Below are 21,469 nucleotides of genomic sequence, written 5' to 3' on the forward strand. Positions count from 1 at the left end.
GTGGTCTGTGGGTCAGAGGAGGGATGCTGAAGAGGTTTATGGTATATACATCTTCATTGGTTAGGGAACTGAATTTGTAAAACTTTATTTTGGCTGCATTTGGAGCATTGTATGGAGTTCTGGTCACCCCATTGCAGGAAGGATGTGGATGCTTTGGAGAGGGTGTAGAATAGGTTGCTGCCTAGATAGGAGGGTATTTGAAAGGTTGGCCAAACTTGGATTGTTTTCTCTAGACCATCCGAGTCTGAGAGGAGAACTTTATAAAATTATGAGAGGCAATGATAGGATAGATAGAAGCTTTTCTTCCTAGAGTTTAAATGTCGAACACTAGAGGGCAGAGCATGAAGGTGAGAGAGAAAAAGTTTGACGAGATATGGGGGATAGGTTTTCTTTACATATAGTAGGTGCCTGGAACATGCCACCAATAGTGCTGGGTGAAAGCATATACAATAGGAGTGTTTAAGAGGTTTTTAGATAGGCACGTGTATATGCATGGGATGGAGAAATGTGAGTCATGTGCAGGCAGAAGGGATTCATTTAATTTGGCATCATATTTGGCAAAGACATCGTGCACCAAAAGGCCTGTTCTATGTTTGTTCTTCAGTATTCATGTAATTAAATAAAATCTGCAGTGCCAATTGTGCCAGTATTTTTTTTGAGTCCTCTGATTCTTACCTTGTACAGAAATGATTGTGGGTTCCAACAGGTAATCATCTTTTTCTTTATGGGTTATCAAGAGGGGACTGTTTCCTAACAAGGTCAATTGCTCCTTAACCAACTGTTTTATACCACCTGCCAAAAAAATTCAGTTTGTCAGAAAGATTGTATAGTACCTCAGAATGCAGCACTAATTTAAGCCCATCTGCTTTACAACATGTTCTAAAACTGACTATTGGTATTGTGGTTATTAACATTTGTCCAAACACAAAAGACACAGGTGTTCCAGTTGTTTCCTACTTTTTTACTTGGTTTCTCCTTTAATGTCACAAATTTCACTATGGCCAAAATATGTTTGCAGGCCAATCCACTGCTCCAACATCCTGCCACTTTTCATGCATATTGAGCAATCCAAGGCCACCTTGGTCCTTTTTTCTCTAAATCCGGTAATCTAATCAGCATCATTCCTTTATGTATTTAAATGTTAAAAGGAATTTTTGATACCCAAATATGATCATTGTAAAGCGTAGGAATGAATTGCAGATGCTGGTTTATTCCAAAGATTGACACAAAGTGCTAGAGTAACTCAACATGTCAGGCAGCATCTCTGGAGGAAAAGGTTGGGTGGCGTCTTGGGTCAGAACCCTTCTTCAGAATGAAAGTAGAGGGGGGCCAGGGGGTACTGGAGGTACGTAAAGGCCAGAGGTAATGGATGGACTCGAAGGAGGAGGTATAAGGACAGCTGTTGCATCTACTGCAGTTGCAGGGGAAAGCTCCTGGGGAGGGGGTGATTTGGGTGGGAAGGGATGAGTAAACCAGGAAGTTGTGGAGGGAATGGTCTCTGCGGAAAGCAGAAAGGGGTGGACATGGTAAGATGGGACTAGTGGTGGGATCCCATTGGAGGTGGCAAAAATGTCAGAGGATGATGTATCACCTTTCACCCGTCGCATACAATACATCATCCACTGACATTTTGGCCACTTCCTATAGGATCCTGCAACTAATCACATCTTGCCATCTCTGCCCTTTTGCTTGGGCAGTAACATTGATTTGTCTCATTTCAAGTAACCTCTGCATTTCCTCTCTACACCTCCCCCCCCCCCTCCCATCCCCCGCCCCACCCAAGTCATCCTACCAGTTCCACTGTTCGCATCCTTGTATCCCTTCATTATCACCTCTTCCCCAGCCAACAATGGAACATTATGGGCTCCACCCTTCCTTTTTTAACTGTTGCCGGTTCTGATTTGTTCTGGCCATTTCGTACCTCCTGCCCCCCCCCCCCCCCCACTTTCAGTCTGAGGAAGCATTGCAACCCAAAACGTCACCCAGAGATGCTGCCTGACCCGCTGACTTATTCCAGCATTCTGTGTTCATCTATGATCATTGTAATGTTATCTATACCACAGTCAATGGTTTTGTACATTTTAAAATATTTATCATTGATACAGCTGAGGATTGAATATTGAATTACTCACTCTGGGTTGCTCCTTCTTTCTCCAATTGATTATGTAAATTCTTAGGGCGATCAAACTTGGCCTTTGGGCTCACTTTTTCTTTACCCTCCCATATCCGAAGTGTCATTATATGGGGGACAAGTGTTAATAGCATCTCTTTTGTGACAGGCAGCTCCATGTTATAATTGAAGACAAACCACCTCTGTTCACCATCATTCCAGGGTTTTAAAACCTGCAGTTCATTGAAACTGGGTTACAATTTTTAACATGTCCTAAATATATTTGTAAATCAAGTACTTATTTTATTACAATGAAAATAATAATTATCCTACATATAATGACAAAGAAAAGTCTAAAAAATGATTGATTTAGTTGCGATCATGAGCGAGCCTAGTTTAGTTTAGTTTTAATTTAGTTTATTGTCATGGGTACCGAGGTAGAGTGAAAAGCTTTTGTCGCCTGAATGGTTTGAATGGATTACATGTTGCATTCAAGCAACATCTTTTCCAATTTGTTCTCCACTCTTTGCTTAATTTCCCCTTCAATGTCATACAAGCTTCAAATAGGGACAGAATACATCGGCAAACCTGTCAACTATCGCAGCAACAACACAAATGATTTCCAATTTTGTCCATAAATGTTCACATCACCTCTGTGAACAACACATTCTTCCTTGTGTTACATTTTTGACTCAGTCTTTCCCATCGTGTCAATGTTGCTATTAATTCGTATATTCAATTTCATGGTTTCTTGATGAACCAACTTAATGACATAAGCCGCATCTTCAATAACAAATGCCAACAGTTTTAACCTCATTATCAGACATTTCTAACGTAAAATAAGCTGGCAAAAAGCAATTTTTAGAATTCATATTTCCCAATAACATAATTATATATCCATTAAATTGTATTTTGCATAGTTTACTATTTATATAAAAGCTTTCTTCCAACATTGCTTTGATGGTCTGGGCTTCCACCATGCAGACCCATAGAGACCCATGGGTCTCACTCTGGCAATGGAGGAGGCCCAGGACAGAAAGGTCGGAATGGGAGTGGGAGTGGGAGTTGAAGTTCTGAGCAACCAGGAGATCAGGTTGGTTAGTACGGACTGAGCGGAGATGTTCAGCGAAGCGATCGCCGAGCCTTCGCTTGGTCTCACTGATGTAGAGAAGTTGACACCTGGAACAGTGGATAGAATAGAATAGAATGCCATTTTATTGTCACTATACACATGTACAATGAGATTAAAAGCAGCTCGTACTCAGTGGTGACTTGTAATTAGTTCAAAAAACAAATCAAAAGGGGGGGGGATAAGGTGCACAGCTCTGCGGCGCTATATACATATCTATAAAAAGACAATGGGTGAATAGAGTGAATAAATAGGATTCCTATATACAGTATGGGTTATTGCACATATTAAAAAATTACAGTTACAGTACAAATTACAGTAGGTGGATAGATGGAAGTCCGGGGGTTAGGCTGTGAAGTCAGTGCATGTGTGAGTTCAGAGAGGTTATGGCTTTTGGAAAGCAACTGTTCTTGAGTCTATTTGTCCTTGTTCTGATGCACCTATAGCGCCTTCCTGAGGGCAGCAGGTCGAACAGGCCAAATGCAGGATGGGAGCTGTCCTTGATGATGTTCTTCGCCCTGCTGAGGCAGCGGGAGGTGTAAATGTCCATCAGGGAGGGGAGAGGGCAGCCAATGATCTTCTGTGCTGCCCTAACTACCCTCTGAAGCCTCTCCCTGTCTGCCATGGTGCAGCTGCCGTACCATGCTGTAATGCAGTATGTCAGCAGGCTCTCAATGGACGAGCGGTAGAAGGTCAGCAGCAGGTTGGAGTCCAGGTTGTGCTTCCTGAGGACCCTCAGGAAGTGCAGCCGCTGCTGAGCCTTCTTGATGACCGCTGTGATGTTGTCTGTCCAGGAGATGTCAGCGGAGATGAGGACGCCGAGAAACCGGAAGGTGTAGACCCTCTCCACACACTCGCCGTTGATGTATAGGGGGGCTAAGTCGGTGCAGTAGATAAGGTTGGAGGAGGTGCAAGTGAACCTCTGCCTCACCTGGAAAGACTGATTGGGTCCTAGGATGGTCGAGGGGGGAGATAAAGAGACAAGAGTTGCATTTCCTGCGGTTGCAGAGGAAAGTACCCAGGGAGGGTAGGAAGGGACGAATTGACCAGGGAGTTACGGAGGGAATGGTCTCTGCGGAAAGCAGAAAGGGGAGGAGATGGGATGATGTGGCCAGTGGTAGGACCCATTACAGGTGGTGAAAATGTCGGAGGATTATATTTTGTATGTGACGCCTGATGTGGTGGAAGGTGAGGACAAGAGGGTCTCTGTCCTTGTCATGAATAGGGGGTGGGGGTGTAAGAGCGGAGCTGCGGGATATAGAGGAGACCCTAGTGAGAGCCTCATCTATAACAGAAAATGGGAACCCCTGTTCCCTAAAGAATGAGGACATCTCCGATGCCCTAGTATGGAACACCTCATCCTGGGCGCAGATGCGATGTAGACGGAGGAATTGGGAGTAGGGGATAGAGTCTTTACAGGAAGCACGGTGGGAAGAAGTGTAGTCAAGATAGCTATGGGAGTCCGTGGGTTTGTCGTCGATGTCGGTCAGTAGTCTGTTGCCTACGATGGAGATGGTGAGATCTAGAAACGGTAGGGAGATGTCGGAAATGGTCCAGGTGAATTTGAGTGCCGGATGGAAATTAGTGGTGAAATAAATGAAGTTAGTGAGTTCTGCATGGGTGCAGGAGGTAGCACCAATGCAGTCATCAATGTAGCGGAGGTAGAGTTCAGCGATAGGGCCAGTGTACGCCTGGAACAGGGATTGTTCGACGTACCCTACAAAGAGGCAGGCATAGCTGAGGCCCATGCGCGTGCCCATAAATATGCCTTGGATTTGGAGGAAATGGGAGGAGTCAAAGGAAAAGTTGTTGAGGGTAAGGACCTGCTCTGCTGGGTGGAGGAGAGTATCAGTAGACGGAGTTTGGTTGGTTATGCGGTCGAAGAAGAAATGGAAGGCTTTAAAAACCTCCTGGTGGGGGATGGAGGTGCAGTGCCATAGTGTAGTGTAGCTGTGGGCCAGGTGAAAGATGTGGTTTAGCCAAATACGTATCACGTTGCTCATGCAAAACTATCAGATTCATTAATTCCTGCAAATTAATTGAATCACAGGCTGATTTTGCTATTTCTTCATCTAATGAGTTTCTATGTCCACCATTTGTTCTTATATTTCGAACTGATAATATATTCAAAATACATTAAAAATAAAATAACAATCTTCCACCAGCACTGCATCTGTATTGTGTCGCCCTGCCACTGCTATACTGTATCATCATTGGAGAAGAACTCGCCAAGTGATTCACAAAATTATATCAAGCAATTCACAAAATGATATCACTCCAAGGAGGCGAACAAACATCATACCCTTGCATCAACATTGCTTGAACTCACAGTGAGAGATCGCAAAATTGGTGGAGGTGAGCCAAGCTTCTGGATCCAAGATGGTCAAGAATGAGTCTGAAACCGGCTGACTATCACCTCAGTGGACGGGCAGGTGCAGCTGCAAAAGGAAGACAACTCCAAGAGATGAGGCCATGCTGATTCAGGAATGTAAGAAGGATCTGTGATGGACAAGCGATGCGCTGAAGAAAGATTTAGCTGCAGCCAGAGTCTTAATAAACTCAAGAACTGTGCACTGATACATCTGTGAAGTTGGTCAGAGCCAGAGGACCTGTGAAAAAGAACTTCTAACTGCTGCAATGAGGAAGAAACAATACCATAGTCTCAATAAGAAACAACAAGAGCCAATATCATAGATCAGCCATATTGAGTGGTGGAGTAGATGTGATGGGCCAAATGGCCTAAACCTACTCCTATAACTTATGAATAACAGTGGGCCTTAAAATATAAAGATTGGGCTTGTTAGTGCTGGAGAAAGGTGTTATTCAGTGACAAAAGCCATCTTTTGGTTCAGGGCCAACATAGCCAACGTGTTCGGAGATAAGTCGGTGAAAAAACGTCACATCGACCAGTTTGTCAAACCTCCTGAAAAGATGATGTTCTGTGGTTGTGACTATGGTGTTGATCCATTGAACCCAGTTGATGGAGTGATGAGATTGCTGCAGTACTTCACAGAAGAGTCGTGCCGGAGATAGTGAAGACTTTTCCAGATGCATCTGGGATATTCCAGCAAGACCTTCCACCTTGCCACACATCATAGATGGTGACCCAATTTACCCAGCAGAAGGAGATACGTATCTTGGACTGGCCTGGTAACTCACCTGACTTGAATCCATTCAAGAATGTGTGGTCAATTATCAAGGAGAGACTGAAAGGGAAGAACCGTACCACGAGACAGAAGCTGGTCAAGGTCATAATTCAGCTGTGGTATCGAGATGAAAAAATCCTCAGGAACTATCTGAATCTGCTCGGTTCAATGCCAAATAATGTCAAAGTCTTGATAAAGAACTGTGGTGGACATATCTATCTATATTACTAAAAGTCTGATCTTGACCACTTCCTGTTGTTCTGTATATTGATTTTAGAAATAATGCTGCCACTTACGGCTGTGATTTTTGGCCATCTTACTCAGAGTCCCCCTCCGCTGTGTAGGACAAGAGGATTTTTCCCATCAATGAAAAATAAAAGAGTTATTAGTGTTTAAAAAGTGTTGAGATTCTCTCTCCTGAAGGCCACGCCCCTTCCGGAGGGACTATAAACCCCAGAAGTGTTGAGTGCCTCAGTCAGTCACTGCAAGATGGGGAGTGGGAGGGTCAGTTCTCTCAGTCTGAGCTGTGAATAACACTGAACACATGTCTACTAAACTGTGAGTGTGGTTTTACTGACCTTGAGTGCCCTTAATGTGGTTAGAAGTACAGCACTGCAAATGGCTGTGGTTGGTGGTGGTTGGTTTGAAGTGAAGCACTGCAAATGGCGGTGGTTGGTGGTGGTTACTTGACAACTTCCTGTTTGCACTGTTAATTGATTTTAGATTACCACTTACAGCTGTGATTTTTGGCCATATTACTCAGTCCCCCTCAGCTCATCAGGTGCAGAGGATTCTTCCCATCAAAGATAAATAAGTGTTATTCGTGTTTAAAAAATGTTGCGAATCTCTCTCCTGTCAATCACGCCACGAAGGCCACGCCCCGTTCGGTTGGAGGGGGGAGGGATTATAAAATCCAGAAGTGTGGGTGCGGCTTGGTGGCCTTGCACCCTGCTTGAAGTGGTACGAAACTGCACTTGAGTTTGGTGCCCCTGCACCCTGCTTGAAGTGGTAGGCAACTGCAATTGAGTTTGGTGGCCTTGCACCCTGCTTGAAATGGCATGAAACTGCACTTGAATTTGGTGGCCTTGCACTGAAAGAGTTAGTTATTAATTGATTGTTGTCATATTTAAGCTTTCCTGTTGTAAAAAGCCAATTGTAATGCATGATGGGATTTGGACAACTTCCATCGTGAAAAGTTTTTTTTTAACTTAAGGTGAAAAGTTCGCAGCTCTCTTGCAAGGTTTTTTAATGTAAGTTGAAGAGGTTAATCAGATAAGAAGGGGCCCAGAGGATGCCATTGGGGTAACTGGCTTTTGGCAAAGAGTGAAAAACAGCTCCATATTTGGACGTGGATGATGGTTTTTGTACATTACATCATGCATTTGATTTTATTTCTGTACGTATATAAACTCGCGTTTTCTGGTATGTCTTTGTGTGTGCTGCTGGAGATTCAGACGTGAAACTGTTGCCTCTGGGTCTTTAGGTCCACACCCGTCAGACGTTAAATTAAAGCTTTGTATGGTCTTAAGAATTTGTACTTTGTCTATCTTTTAAGTGAACTTTTTCAGCACCCTGCTTGAAGTGGTCGGAAACTGCACTTGAATTCGGTGGCCTTGCACCCTGCTTGAAGTGGTAGGAAACTGCACTTGAATTCGGTGGCCTTGCACCCTGCTTGAAGTGGTAGGAAACTGCACTTGAATTGGGTGGCCTTGCAACCTGCTTGAAGTGGTAGGAAACTGCACTTGAATTGGGTGGCCTTGCAACCTGCTTGAAGTGGTAAGAATCTGCACCTGAATTCGGTGGCCTTGTACCCTGCTTGAAGTGGTACAAAACTGCACTTGAGTTTGGTGGCCTTGCACCCTGCTTGAAGTGGTCGGAAACTGCACTTGAATTTGGTGGCCTTGCACCCTGCTTGAAATGGCATGAAACTGCACTTGAATTTGGTGGCCTTGCACCCTGCTTGAAGTGGTAGGAAACTGCACTCGAGTTTGGTGGCATTTCACCCTGTTTGAAGTGGTATGAAACTGCACTTGAATTTGGTGGCCTTGCACCCTGCTTGAAATGGTAGGACTTGAGTGACTGAGCTGCCACCCCAACAATACATTTGGCCCACAATGTCCATTCTAACCCTCTGGAAACAAGTCCCTTCATCCCACAACACCCATACTAGTGCTCCAGATAGCCACCCCCCTCCCCCCCCCCCCCCCACTCCACTCAATATTGGAATTAGTGGAGAGGTGGAATATTGCATTGGGGGACCAGCCCTCCCGTGTGAATATGGGACCCAACGGGTCCCACGTAGCCTAGTAATATACTAAAGACTAATGGTGTGATGACAATGAATAAAAGGTAGCTCTGCAACATTTCTATCGACTTGTTCATAAGGTCAAAAGGTCATGTGATAGGAGTAGAATTAGGCCATTCGGCCCATCAAATCTATGCCGCCATTCAATCATGGCTGATCTATCTCTCTCCTAACCCCATTCTTCTGCCTTCTCCCCATAACCTCTGACACCTGTACTAATCAAGAATCTATCTATCTCTACCTTAAATATACCCACTGACTTGGTCTTCACAGCTTTCTGTGGCAAAGAATTCCACAGATTCACTGCCCTCTGACTAAAGAAATTTCTCCTCATCTCCTTCCTAAAAGAACGTCCTTTAATTCTGAGGCTATGACCTGTAGTACTAGACTCTCCCCACTAGTGGAAACATCCTCACCACATCCACTTTATCCAAGCCTTTCACTATTCTGTAAGTTTCAATGAGGTCTCCCCTCAATCTTCTAAACACTAGCGAGTGCAGGCCCAGTGCCCAGTGTTATATCAGAATGTATGCTGTGATTCTACCAATTTGTGCAAGGATGTAACACTAAATTCTTATTAACTTCTGCTTCAGATATTCAACTGAACAAATTGCCTTTGCTTCAACCAAAGGACTCCATTAATCTGTATCATTAAAAAGGTTTTCTCCTGATTTCCTTCCTCAGCCTCTGTGACAATTCTATTTAAATGCAACACACTTTAATAAACACTATTCACACGTTTTTATGGTTACAGTATTTAAAAATGTTACAAAGTTTCTACTTTGCCTTTTCTGCTCTAGTGGGAATAGTCCTGGCATCTCATGAGCACAGTCAATCAGTAATACCTCCAGCATGATTAACAATAAATGATTAACAAAGAAGGCAGGCACGGGTTATTGATTGGGGACGATCACTATGAATGGCGGTGCTGGCTCGAAGGGCCGAATGGCTTCCTTCTGCACCTATTTTCTATGTTTCTAAAACACCATTTTACTTCGGAGTCACGTGAGTGACTACGTGAAGAGCCCGCTCAGCACACATGCGCGACATTGCGTTCACGCAGGCAACAGCGACGCAGCGGGAGTAGGCAGCTCCTGCTACAAGCCTGAAGGAAAGGACCGTTAGGTAAGCACTTACCTTCAGTTTAAACTAGCGACTTTGCGTTTGTTTTTGCTCCAGGGGGAGCAAAGCAGCAGAGGGAAGTGGCCCCCGTTCGACTCCAGGGAAGGAGCCGACAGTGGAGGGGGGAGAGGCAGCAACGGGACCGCACACGCTGCGGTTCACAGACACGGGTGCTGCGCTGATGCCCAGTCCGCTAAAACAGCTGTCTGACCAACAGCAGTGGACTGGAGGGAAATTCAAAAACCGGCCGGCACCCCTGCAGACTCCCGACAAGGAGACTCGCCGCCCGAGAACCACTGAAATGCCGCCCTCAAACGGCAGACAGCCTCTAACAGCAAGGTCAGGACCAACCTCAGGCTGGAGACAGACACGGAAGATGGAATCAACACTTCAAACAAGAAACAAGAGTGTCTGTTTCTCCAAGCCAGGGAAGGTCATGGAGCTAAAAACTCCAGCAAGACTTGCCTCAGGAGCAGGGGCAAGTTCGCCAAGGGAGCTTAACACACCCACTCCAGTGCTTCCACACTGGCCATCTCCCTTGTCAAGGGATCGATGGGGACCAGAGCTGGGCTGGTCAAGAAGAGGGGTCACTGGCTGAAGAGGAGTATGCTGAGGTACAGGATCAGGAAGAGCTGCTGGGTGTGGCCGCTATGTGGCTCCACCACTAGCGCGATGGCTTTTCAGTCTCAACTGGCGGCCAGCTTACTACCTGTTCTTCTCAAAAAACCTCTCCAAGACAGGTAGTCATGAGGTGTTGGATTTCATCACGCCTCCCCTAAATTGCATTTACTCAAAGTGCCCACCGTTATTGGGGGGTACACTGAGCATAGCTTTTAAAAACCCAAATATCTCAAAATGAATTTGATATCCCTGACGTTGGCTATCATTTTCGCATGCTCATCCCAGAGGGACAGGGTAGTATGGCAAAACACCTGACCCTACTGCTCGCAATGCTCCGCAACTTCTCAGGAAGTCATAAAACCTGCCCTCAACTTAAGAAATTTACAGGACTGTGAGAACGCCAACCTCACAACCACAGATCCTGCTATCTGGCTAAGTTACCAAACTAAGCCCAAAAAACTGGATGAAGATCCAAAATATTCGGCTCAAGAGGGCAGGGTCTGGAATGAGCACCACACTAAACCAGTCAGCAGTACCTCCAACGCGAGCTCGGGGCCTGCATGCCAATCCTGTAAGCCTTTCAGGCCAGGGCCCAGAGCAGACCCCATGGAAAATGCGCCACCCCGCAACATACAACATCCCTACAGACAAGGAACCAGAAACCGAAGAAATAACAGTGAAGACAGATAAGTATGGTTCCTACCATCACATAAAGGTGAAGGGTTTGTACTAACAGAGGGGAGGGAATCACACCTGGTTGGGAAGCTATCACTCTTGGTGGTTATATTCCAAATAGAATTAATATCTTGCCACCAGTACAGCATGGAGTCTACCCTCCCTCTAATAAACATGAGGGTCTAGCTTCTGGGGAAATATACCAGGGATCATAAGAAATCCCATATAGCCTTGGGTACCCTAATAACCACAGATGGTGAATGTCGCACATTGATTAAAACCACATGAAATATTCATCGGGTATACCACAATTTACCTGGATGGGGTAACCATGGCAAGCATTGCCATTTTCATTCACTGCACATCTCGCATATGTATGTGACTAGACTTGGCTAATATGAGCTGAAGCTATCCAGAATTAAAATAGCCCTGACACTTTAAGGAACATTACGTCATGGCATGTCTATATATTCACGACAGACTATCCTTGGATGTAGCTATCAGCAGCATTAGCTACTAACTTATTTAGCCTGGGCTCTGTCATATATCCAGATATCTACGTTGACCCCATCCACAACATTGTCTATCTGGAATTCATTAATACTATCAGTTATGGCACATCAACCACCTATCGTCTACGTGATAGAGTATTGGGATCAGTAGCAGCTTTACTAGCTACTGAACATTGTACCTTTCCAGTGAGCTAGATACTAGTGTTCAACTATATTCCATACCTAGAATATGGTGGCAAATGGGCTAATCTGGAGTTATCATCACTTAGACACTGGGCATTAACCTAGTTAGTAATATTGAGTATGTTCTATTGAGTATATTCATCGGACTGGCTGTAAGGCCACAAATGGACCTGACCTCGGGGTTTTTCATAGGAAGAGAACTTAACATTTCTGATGCCTTCCCCACAGTAGAGATTGACTCTGCTGTGGGGGGACGTATGTGTCACACTCTATACATGTGTTATGTCCATTTTTTCTTGTTTGTTAACCTTTTTCTATGGTATGCAAACATCCAAAGTTGTTTTAAGTGGCCAATGTCATTATGGAATTCATTTGTAAATGCAATTGTGTAGCAGCCTCAAGCTCTTCAGAGAAGGAGGATTGTATTTGTATGCTTTCCACCTTTTTTTCTTGAGTAACATTCTTGTGTGTCCTGATATAGATACTAAGCTTTGCTAGCACTTGGTGCCAATGCGAGTTGACTTTAAACGTGCTATATAATAAAATTACTTACCATTAGTGAAGCATATTGCTCAATAGTGCACCGTTTTGCATGTTCGTTTATAAATTAACAACATTACAGTGGTGACATTTACCAAACCACTTGGGCGGAATAAAATCGATATTATGTGACAATTTATTTAACAATTGGTAACCGTATGTCGTCAAACATGTTTGACCATCAGTAGCTTACCTATCAGGTGAGCTAAATACTGTAAACAAACATTTAAACCAAAATATTTGCTGAGATTACAAAGCAATACGGTCACCAGATATCGACTTCCTTATATTCCAATTAAATCGCCACGTACCAATGTTTGTCGCATGAAACCAAACCCAAGGCAGCGGCTATGGATACATTCCCACGTATTGAGGGGGGGGGGGATCTAATCTCTATGTTCTCCCCTTCTTCTACCTCATCAATAGGTACTTGGGCCTCATCAGTCAGGTACTACGCAAAATACAGTGGACTAAACCCACAGTCATGGTTCCCAGTAGTCCTCGACATGGCCATTAAAAGACCACTGCTGGGCCTGGATTGCAGAATTGGGAAGACCACTGCTGGGCCTGGATCAGACAGCACTATCAACATGATGACAGCATTCCGTCGCATGTCCACTAGGAAACATACCTGACGAACATCAAGAAGTGGGAAGAAACTGCTCAAACACAGGAACCACACATTCAACTACAACAAAAACCTGTACTGGAGTTCTGGCAGGACTTCACCACAATAAAGGATTCAGCCAGAAGTGCTCTGTCAGCCTACTTAACTCGGGCACCAGGACCACAGGCCATAGGGTACCTCCCGCTGGTGATCAAATTCAGGAGAGGTTAATCCCCCAGACCCAGGTACACCCAAATCTGGGATGTCAGTGTGGATCTGACATACCTTAGGGGATGGTCACCAGCCAGGTCCCTCAACCTGGAACAGCCCACCCGGAAGGAACATGCTGATGGCCTTGACTCAGCACAAAGAGTCCAGTTCCTCCATCCACTACGATTGGACAATATGGTCCACTACACCATGTTAAATTACTATTAGGGACTGGGCAAACAGAGCAGACCAGGAACATCAGGTCTAGTCATGGAATTCCGGGCATACCCACCTGAACCACGGTTATGTGTCATGACCCACTTATTGAATTACATCGACGCAATAAGTAATCCTCGAGGGAGAGAAAGAGCCTTATGGGTCAGCCACAAGAAACGTTATGGTCAGGTGACGAGCCAAACTATCTCAAGTGGCTCAAGCAGGTACTGGGAGTCGCTGGAGTAGATATTAACGTGTATAAATCTTACTCCACCAGGACAGCATCCACATCAGTGACTAAGAGGATGGACGTGCCAATGGACCACATCCTGGCTACAGCGGGGTGGTCTAGGGAGTATACGTTCCAAACTTTTATAACAAACCACTGACAGAACCTGTATCGTTTGCAGAAAAAGAATCTGCAAAAAATATATAATTTAAGCCCGGGGGAGCATTTGGTCTTGTTGTTGTTAATAACACCATTATTGTTTTTACAAACAGATTCATGGTTGATTACGATAACATACTTCCTCCCTCGAAAGACTTCGGCAGCGAGTGAAGTATGAACTGTTACACGGTTTGAAATCACAGAGCTTTAAAATCTTCACGTAGTCACTCACGTGACTCCGAAGTAAAATAGTAAGATTAAACGAGAACTTACCAGTTTGAAGTTTGATCTGTATTTTATGAGGAGTTACGATGAGGGATTACGTGCCCTCCGCTCCCACCCTCAATAATATGGGTCAAACTGATAACTAAGGTCTCCTTTTCTTTACTATGTTTATTTCAATAACTGTGTCTATCTGTGATTCCACACCGTTGCTTTGAAGTATGTCGCGCATGCGTGCTGAGCGGGCTCTTCACGTAATCCCTCATCGTAACTCCTCATAAAATACAGATCAAACTTCAAACTGGTAAGTTCTCGTTTAATCTTACTATTCTATACATTCTACATAACTCAAAACTCTTTGGTCTTTAAAACTTGGTGTCAAAACTGCACACAGTACTCTAAATGTGCCATATAACCTGGGGTAAATTAACTATTGTTTCTATTCTATTGCATTGCCTGTTTCTAATCCCAGAATTAAATGCATAAAAGGGAACAGCATCTGGGGTCAGTCATCCTTAACCCTTTCAACATTAAAATAAAACTCGATTGTATTACCTACATTTTAACAGCATGGCAATTATCTATTTTGGAGCATTTTGTAAAACGAGTGAATATATGTTTCAATTTAATGATTTTCCTCCCAAATTGCATTAACTTATGTGTACTATCTTATACATGTTAACTTGACCCACTATTTGTGTGCTCATTAAGTTACCTTGTTTATGGTTTCTTGATCAAAATCTTGAAGTCCACATCCTTATTTATCAGGTTCTCACTATTGGCATCATCAAATTTTAAAAACAGGTTCCTCATACCTAACATCATCCTACTGAAAAGAAGAGAGAACCAGACTGACCCTAATATGTCCAACGCTACTCGAAATTGGCCTGTTATTACCCAGTTTATCAGTTTACCCTTAATAATCAAGTATTATGAGACCACACCTGGAGTATTGTGTTAAGTTTGGGTCCCCTAACTTGAGGAAGGACATTCTTGCTATTGAGGGAGTGCAGTGTGGGTTCACGAGCTTAATTCCCGGGATGGCGGGACTGTCACAAGCTGAGAGAATGGAGCGGCTGGGCTTGTATATTCTGGTTTAGAAGGATGAGAGGGGATCTTATTGAGACATATAAGATTATTAAGGGTTTGGCCACGCTAGAGGCAGGAAACATGTTCCCGATGTTGAGGGAGTCCAGAACCAGGGGCCACAGTTTAAGAATAAGGAGTAAGCCATTTAGAACGGAGATGAGGAAACACTTTTTCTCACAGAGAGTTGTGAGTCTGTGGAATTCTCTGCCTCAGGGGGTGGTGGAGACTGGTTCTCTGGATACTTTCAAGAGAGAGCTAGATAGGGCTCTTAAAGATAGCGGAGTCAGGGGATATGGGGAGAAGGCAGGAACAGGGTACTGTTTGGGGATGATCAACCATGATCACATTGAATGGCAGTGCTGGCTCAAAGGGCCGAATGGCCTACTCCTGCACCTATGTCTATGGTCTATTATATCAGTTGTTCCCATGTCAAATTACACAATGCTTATTTAAGAATATAATAAAAATCCACAGATCTTTCCGACTTCTACCAATCGATAAAACACTGATTCATGCAAAGTTCTATTATTTTTTTAAGAACCTTATTTTTTGTCTTCATTTATCTTTAAAAGTGACTCCATTATCATAATCATACTTTATTAAAAAAGTATGTTTTGCAACATACGAGGAATTTGATTTACCGTACAGACATACCAATAAAAAGCAACAAGACAGGCAAAATACATTTTGTCTGACAAAATATATTTTAAAAAAATATTCATTATTACATTTGTTTGATATTTTAGTCTTCCTGATACATCCAGGTATATCCCTTTTATTTCACTTTTCGTACAATGATTAAAACATTAATTATGCTGAATGTGAGAAATCTGTAATCTGATCAGTTAATGAGACTGCCACATGTCTATACCATACTTAGCATCGCAGTTATCTTATAAATGGCACCATATTCTAAATACCACTGGTTTTGACACTAATCTCAATATCCAGATCAATTAAATATAGCAAAATTTCATTAGAAATTCAATATACAATTGCAGTTCCATTCCGTTCTTAGATCCTTCATCTACCAACTGTGGGGCCATGTATTTTGATTTCAAATCTTTATCTTTCATTACCACTTGCATTTATATGAAGGAATTGAAGGAATACATAATTGGAATTGAATACATAACTCTATGGGTTGCAGGAGATACTTAAAGTGCATGAAGGTTATATTCATGTTCAACTTAGCAGAGTCATTTCCCCTATTGTTCCATCTCTCCCATGGTAATGAAACATTACTAAATACTTCCTGCCACAGAAGGTAGTTGAGGCCAGTTCATTGGCTATATTTAAGAGGGAGTTAGATGTGGCCCTTGTGGCTAAAGGGATCAGGGGGTATGGAGAGAAGGCAGGTACAGGATACTGAGTTGGATGATCAGCCATGATCATATTGAATGGCGGTGCAGGCTCGAAGGGCCGAATGGCCTACTCCTGCACCTAATTTCTATGTTTCTATTACTTTTCAAATTGTCTTGAACTCAATTGCAATCAAGTCTACCTTTCACCTCTATCAACAACATTGCAACAGACATAGATAACTGTCCTGTGCAACAGGGAAAATAAGTGATAAATGTTTTATTATTTGGAAACTTCCCCTCTCAAAAAAACATTAAAAATTTATTTATTGAGGAAATCTTTAAAGTTCATAACAAAATAAAATACATGTATATATTTTAACTGGAAAATAGCAGCAACAACCTGAGAGACTGGCCGGGATGATGTTCATGACAGTGTCCTCAGTAACTGCATGGACCAGCTGGCAGGATATTAATGTTCATCTGTAACCTTTCCCTATCCAGTCTGAGGAGTCCACCTACTTTATTAAGAACACAACAATCCGGGCAGCAAAGACTAGCTGTGACAGGTCCATGGCAGATGCCAACTCTCTGGCCCTGCACTCATCCCTGGAACAACTGGATAACAAGAACACCTAGGTCAGATTCCTATTTATTGATTTTACAGATTATTCAACACCATCATTCCAACTGGACTCATCTCCGAAAGCCAGGACCTAGGACTCAGCAGCCACTATTGCTTACTGATCCATGACTTACTCACCCACAGACCACAAACAGTAGAATAGGTGACAAAATATCCTTCATGATAATCTTAAACACGAGTGCTACGCAAGGCTATCTTCTCATTCTCTTACTATCTTCTTCATACACTAACTACTGTGTGGCCAAATTCTGTTCTAACTCCATTTACAAGTTCGCAGTTGACACCGTAGTGAGCTGGATCTCAAACAATGACAAAATAGAGTACAAGGAGGGGACGGAGAGCTTGGTAGCACATTGTTAAGATAAGACTTCTCCGTCAATATCAGCAAAACAGAGGAGCTGGTCATCAACCAGGTAGCAGGCAGGAGACCAGTCTGTATCAATGGTGGAGTGGAGATGGTCGAGAGCTTCAGGTTCCTAATGTAAATATCACCAACAATTAGTCGTGGGCCAAGCAAATTGATGATTCAGCCAAGACAGACCACAAACACCTCTACTTCCTTAGAAAACTAAGGATAATGCACTTGATTTTACTGGCTCTTAACATTTTCTACAGATGGACAATAGAATGTGTTTGCATTTTTAATTATCTGCACTTTGTTTGCAGCTTATGTATCTTATATTCTCCATTATGTTTCCTTTCTCACTTGCACAACCTGATATACTCATTTTTGTCTGGAAAGCATGCAAAACAAAGTTTCTCGTTGTATTGTGTGACAATAATAAATCACCACCAATTATATAACCTAACATGGAACAAGCACTGTCAAACAGAAGTCAGCACCAAATCACTGAAAGTTTTAAAGAGCAACCTCAGAGAGAAGAGATGAAGAGGGCTGCTGACACAATTCCTGTATACGAGGACTGGATAGATGAATGCATGGCTGCCAAAGGTGATAGTTAAAACTGCTAAAGAACTTGTGACGACAATTTATAGAATGCAGAACTTACTGAAGGTTCCTAGCCTGATGGAGGTTAAAGGGATAAGGAGAGATGAAGCAATGGAAACAAACTTTAAAGTTACTTTCCACACATATTAAAGGACTAAATACACACACAGATTTACAATGTACTCCTTAAAACATGGAAGCTGCTAATTGAATTAAAAGCTGCCAATCATAATCTTTGAAACAGCTGTTTCAAATGTAAATTCATACTTATAGCAAAGGATTATGCAAGGGTACAATTCCAAGCTTCCACTGCCAACCTAACAGGAATTAAATGCAATTGAGGAATTAAATCTGTGTGGTTCTGTATCATGCACATTTACACATTGGGTATGCAAGTTATAAGTGAAGCTATTAAAATTTCAGTGCAATACTTACTCTCTTTATGTCCATGACCTACTATGCCAGACCTTCCAGTAGTGCTACTCAAGAGAGTTTGTGGAATAGATACAAAATGCTGGAGTAACTCAGGCCCGAAACGTCACCCATTTCTTCTCTCCAGAGATGCTGCCTGTCCCACTGAGTTACTCCAGCATTCAGTGTTTATCTTCAGTTTCATCCGGCATCTGCAGTTCCTTCCTACACAGAGTTTGTGGGATCATGGGACAGTACCTGATTTTCATAGAACTGGGAAGTTTACTCAATGACCTCAACCATATCACAGAATAATAAAATCATTACAACATTAAACCGAAAATCTAGGATCACTAATTCTCCAGGACTTTCCCTGCTGCCAGGAAGTAACATTCTCCCTCAGTAGTTATGTTATTTCCCATTGAAAGACACTTTGCATATGCTTTCACCATTAGCAAATTCTAGATCATATTTATATCAGTTCCCTATTAATGGAGACCAAACCAACACAAATTTTAACAGAATTAATAAACCTGCAAAACGTATTAAAAATCTCCTACCTGGGAATCATTTGTCGTATATAGCTTAGCAGCTTTTTCAAAAGTCACTAGGTCAAATTTTGCTGGGTCAGCATTTGGGAGGAGTGCTGTTTCCATATGGAAATAGCCGAGAGCTTTTAACGCATCCAACATCTGCAGTGCTCTAGACTTACTATCTTTCTTTGTTTCGCTCTCTTTTGCTAAGAAATACATGTTTCATCATTAATTAAAAATACTGTTCAATCTGCTATAAGCAAACACACAAAAAACATACCAAACACTAAAATTAATCAATGTACACTGCTTACTAGTAGGTTTCCATACTGTATGATTTCTACTACCAGTGATTTTATAGGAAATAATTGATAAAATACAAAATGGATTGGCGATGAACACGGGGCAAATCGATTAAGATATGTTTAGTACTAGAAGATCTCATTCTAGAAGTCTACATGTCAGAGTCTAAGTCTCTGAACATAGAGTATAATTTAAATATAATTTGCAATAGAATTAAAAGATACACAAGGAACAATTCCCAATCCAATGGAAGATTGATATTCTCCTCCCATTCCCTCCCCAATTCTACGGAATCAAAATATAAACTATTAATTTAGTAGCCATCATGTCTTGAGCAATTCTATTTTTCAAAATCTTAGTATTACCAGAGATCATTTATTTTTCACATAATACATGTATAGACACAAAATGCTGGTGTAACTCAGCGGGACAGGCAGCAGTTCTGGAGAGAAGGAGTGGGTGACATTTCGGATTGAGACTGAGAGTCAGGGGAAAGGGAAACAAGAGATATAGATGGCGATGTCGAAAGATATAGAACAAATGAATGAAAGATATGCAAAAAAAAGTATGATCGCTTTTCCTTTTCTCTTTATATTTTCCATCTATTACCAAAAATAGATTTTATATGCCTTTACAATGAGGCATTTGGGGATAATCAATTATTTAAATAGCAGAAAGAGGATTATACCCTATAATCAATTTCTAATTTTTAGACAGTTCTAGTTTGTATTCCTTTCTGCAACATAGTAACTCAGCAGGACAGGCAGTATCTCCATTCCTTCTCTCCAGAGATGCTCCCTGTCCCGCTGAGTTACTCCAACAATTTATGTCTATCTTCGGTGTAAACCAGCATTTGCAGTTCCATCCAAAACATTGTACACATGGTTCTTTGGCAACTGTAAAGAGAAACATGTAAGTAGAGAAATGGGCTCTTGGTATTTCTGGATGAATCACAGAAAAAAAACTAAACTATGATTTTATTACAGCAAATAATGGTTTAACTAAATTTTTAACATAAAAACATAAAATGCTGGAAACATAGCAGGTCAGGCAGCATTTGCGGAAAGACAAATTGGGTAAGGTTTGTATACCTTTTTATAGAAATTGCATCATGAGATTATAAATAGGGTCAGAGGGCCTTAAAATAAACAACACCAAAACATTTGGACAGGTACATGAATAGAAAAAGATTTAGAATGATGTGGGCCAAACATGATGTGGGTTGGAATGGATGAGTTGAAGTTTCGGGCTGCATAAATCTATAACTAACAAAAATGAGTTTAGAGATAAAGAAGGTAATGTAGTAACTAAGAAGAAATAAAACACAATCACAATCAGCTATAATTAGTTGTGTCATTAGATTTTTTTTAAATAAATATTCAGAGCTGCTTAAATCATCACTATTAAGCATTTTACATTTTATCTTTCACAAGTAATCTACGTTTCATTCATGTTAACGTTGATAAATTAGCATTGAGTGTGTGTGTGGAGTTTTATAAAACTGGGATTGAGCTTCCCATGTTATAACAGGTTGGGATGTTTCGATTGGATTAATGTAAACGACGTACCAGCGGGCACAGCCAGCGTTACAGTCACGTTGAATGTGACAAGGTGAGGCATAGGTTGAGTGTTATCCTCGATTTGCAAAACATCGGGTGTCTCAGTCAAGGCCGATTGCTGTTCAGAAACACTCTCCTCAGCAGCCGCCGACGGGGCTGCGTTGGCCTGGTCGTGGAGTAAGTTTCCTCCTCTGGGCTCATCGCCAGAGCTGAGTGGACCTGGCTCTTCATCCGTGGGAGTACCGCTGCCCAGCGGCATGTGGGGTAGTTCAGTAGACGTCGAGTCAGTGAAATGTAACTCATCCGAACCATCCTGCGGATCAATAATTGCGATGATGATAAATGCTGGTATTATCAAAGGGGAAAACCGCCGCGCTCCACATTGAAAGCGGGCTCTTTGTAACTTACACTAAATCTCTCGACAAGTTGCTGTATTTCCATTATTGTGAGAGGGGAAAAAAGTATTTCAGAAGATTGAACAAGTCGCTGCACTTCAAACGGAGGTGAAATAAAGAAACTGCAACAACAAAAAAGTTAAAGAAAGAAAGTCTGCAAAAAATACTTGGGATGAAAATAAAGGGTGGCTGAGGAGATGGAGACCACTGAGTGTAGCAGGGGGTGGAGTGGGGGGGGAGGGAGGTGGTGAGGCGGCGGCTGTGGCCGGGCTGGGAGAGCAACAGCACCGCGACTAC

General features: G+C 42.5%; 1 protein-coding gene across 1 annotated transcript in view; it reads right to left on the reverse strand.

The window, feature by feature from the left end:
* Positions 1–21,469, reverse strand: part of LOC116983439 (uncharacterized protein KIAA1257-like) — a 39,511-nt gene extending 18,042 nt beyond the window's left edge. The window contains exons 1-5 of the mRNA XM_033037217.1: positions 21,186–21,469; positions 20,787–21,090; positions 18,943–19,121; positions 2,133–2,343; positions 676–792 (exon numbers count right to left, since the gene is read on the reverse strand). Of these exons, the coding sequence (XP_032893108.1) occupies positions 676–792; positions 2,133–2,343; positions 18,943–19,121; positions 20,787–21,090; positions 21,186–21,218 (844 nt within the window). The 5' untranslated portion in view covers positions 21,219–21,469. The remainder of the gene's footprint in view (positions 1–675; positions 793–2,132; positions 2,344–18,942; positions 19,122–20,786; positions 21,091–21,185) is intronic.

The sequence above is a fragment of the Amblyraja radiata genome, chromosome 18, assembly GCF_010909765.2.
Source record: "Amblyraja radiata isolate CabotCenter1 chromosome 18, sAmbRad1.1.pri, whole genome shotgun sequence".
Taxonomy (NCBI): Eukaryota; Metazoa; Chordata; class Chondrichthyes; order Rajiformes; family Rajidae; genus Amblyraja; species Amblyraja radiata.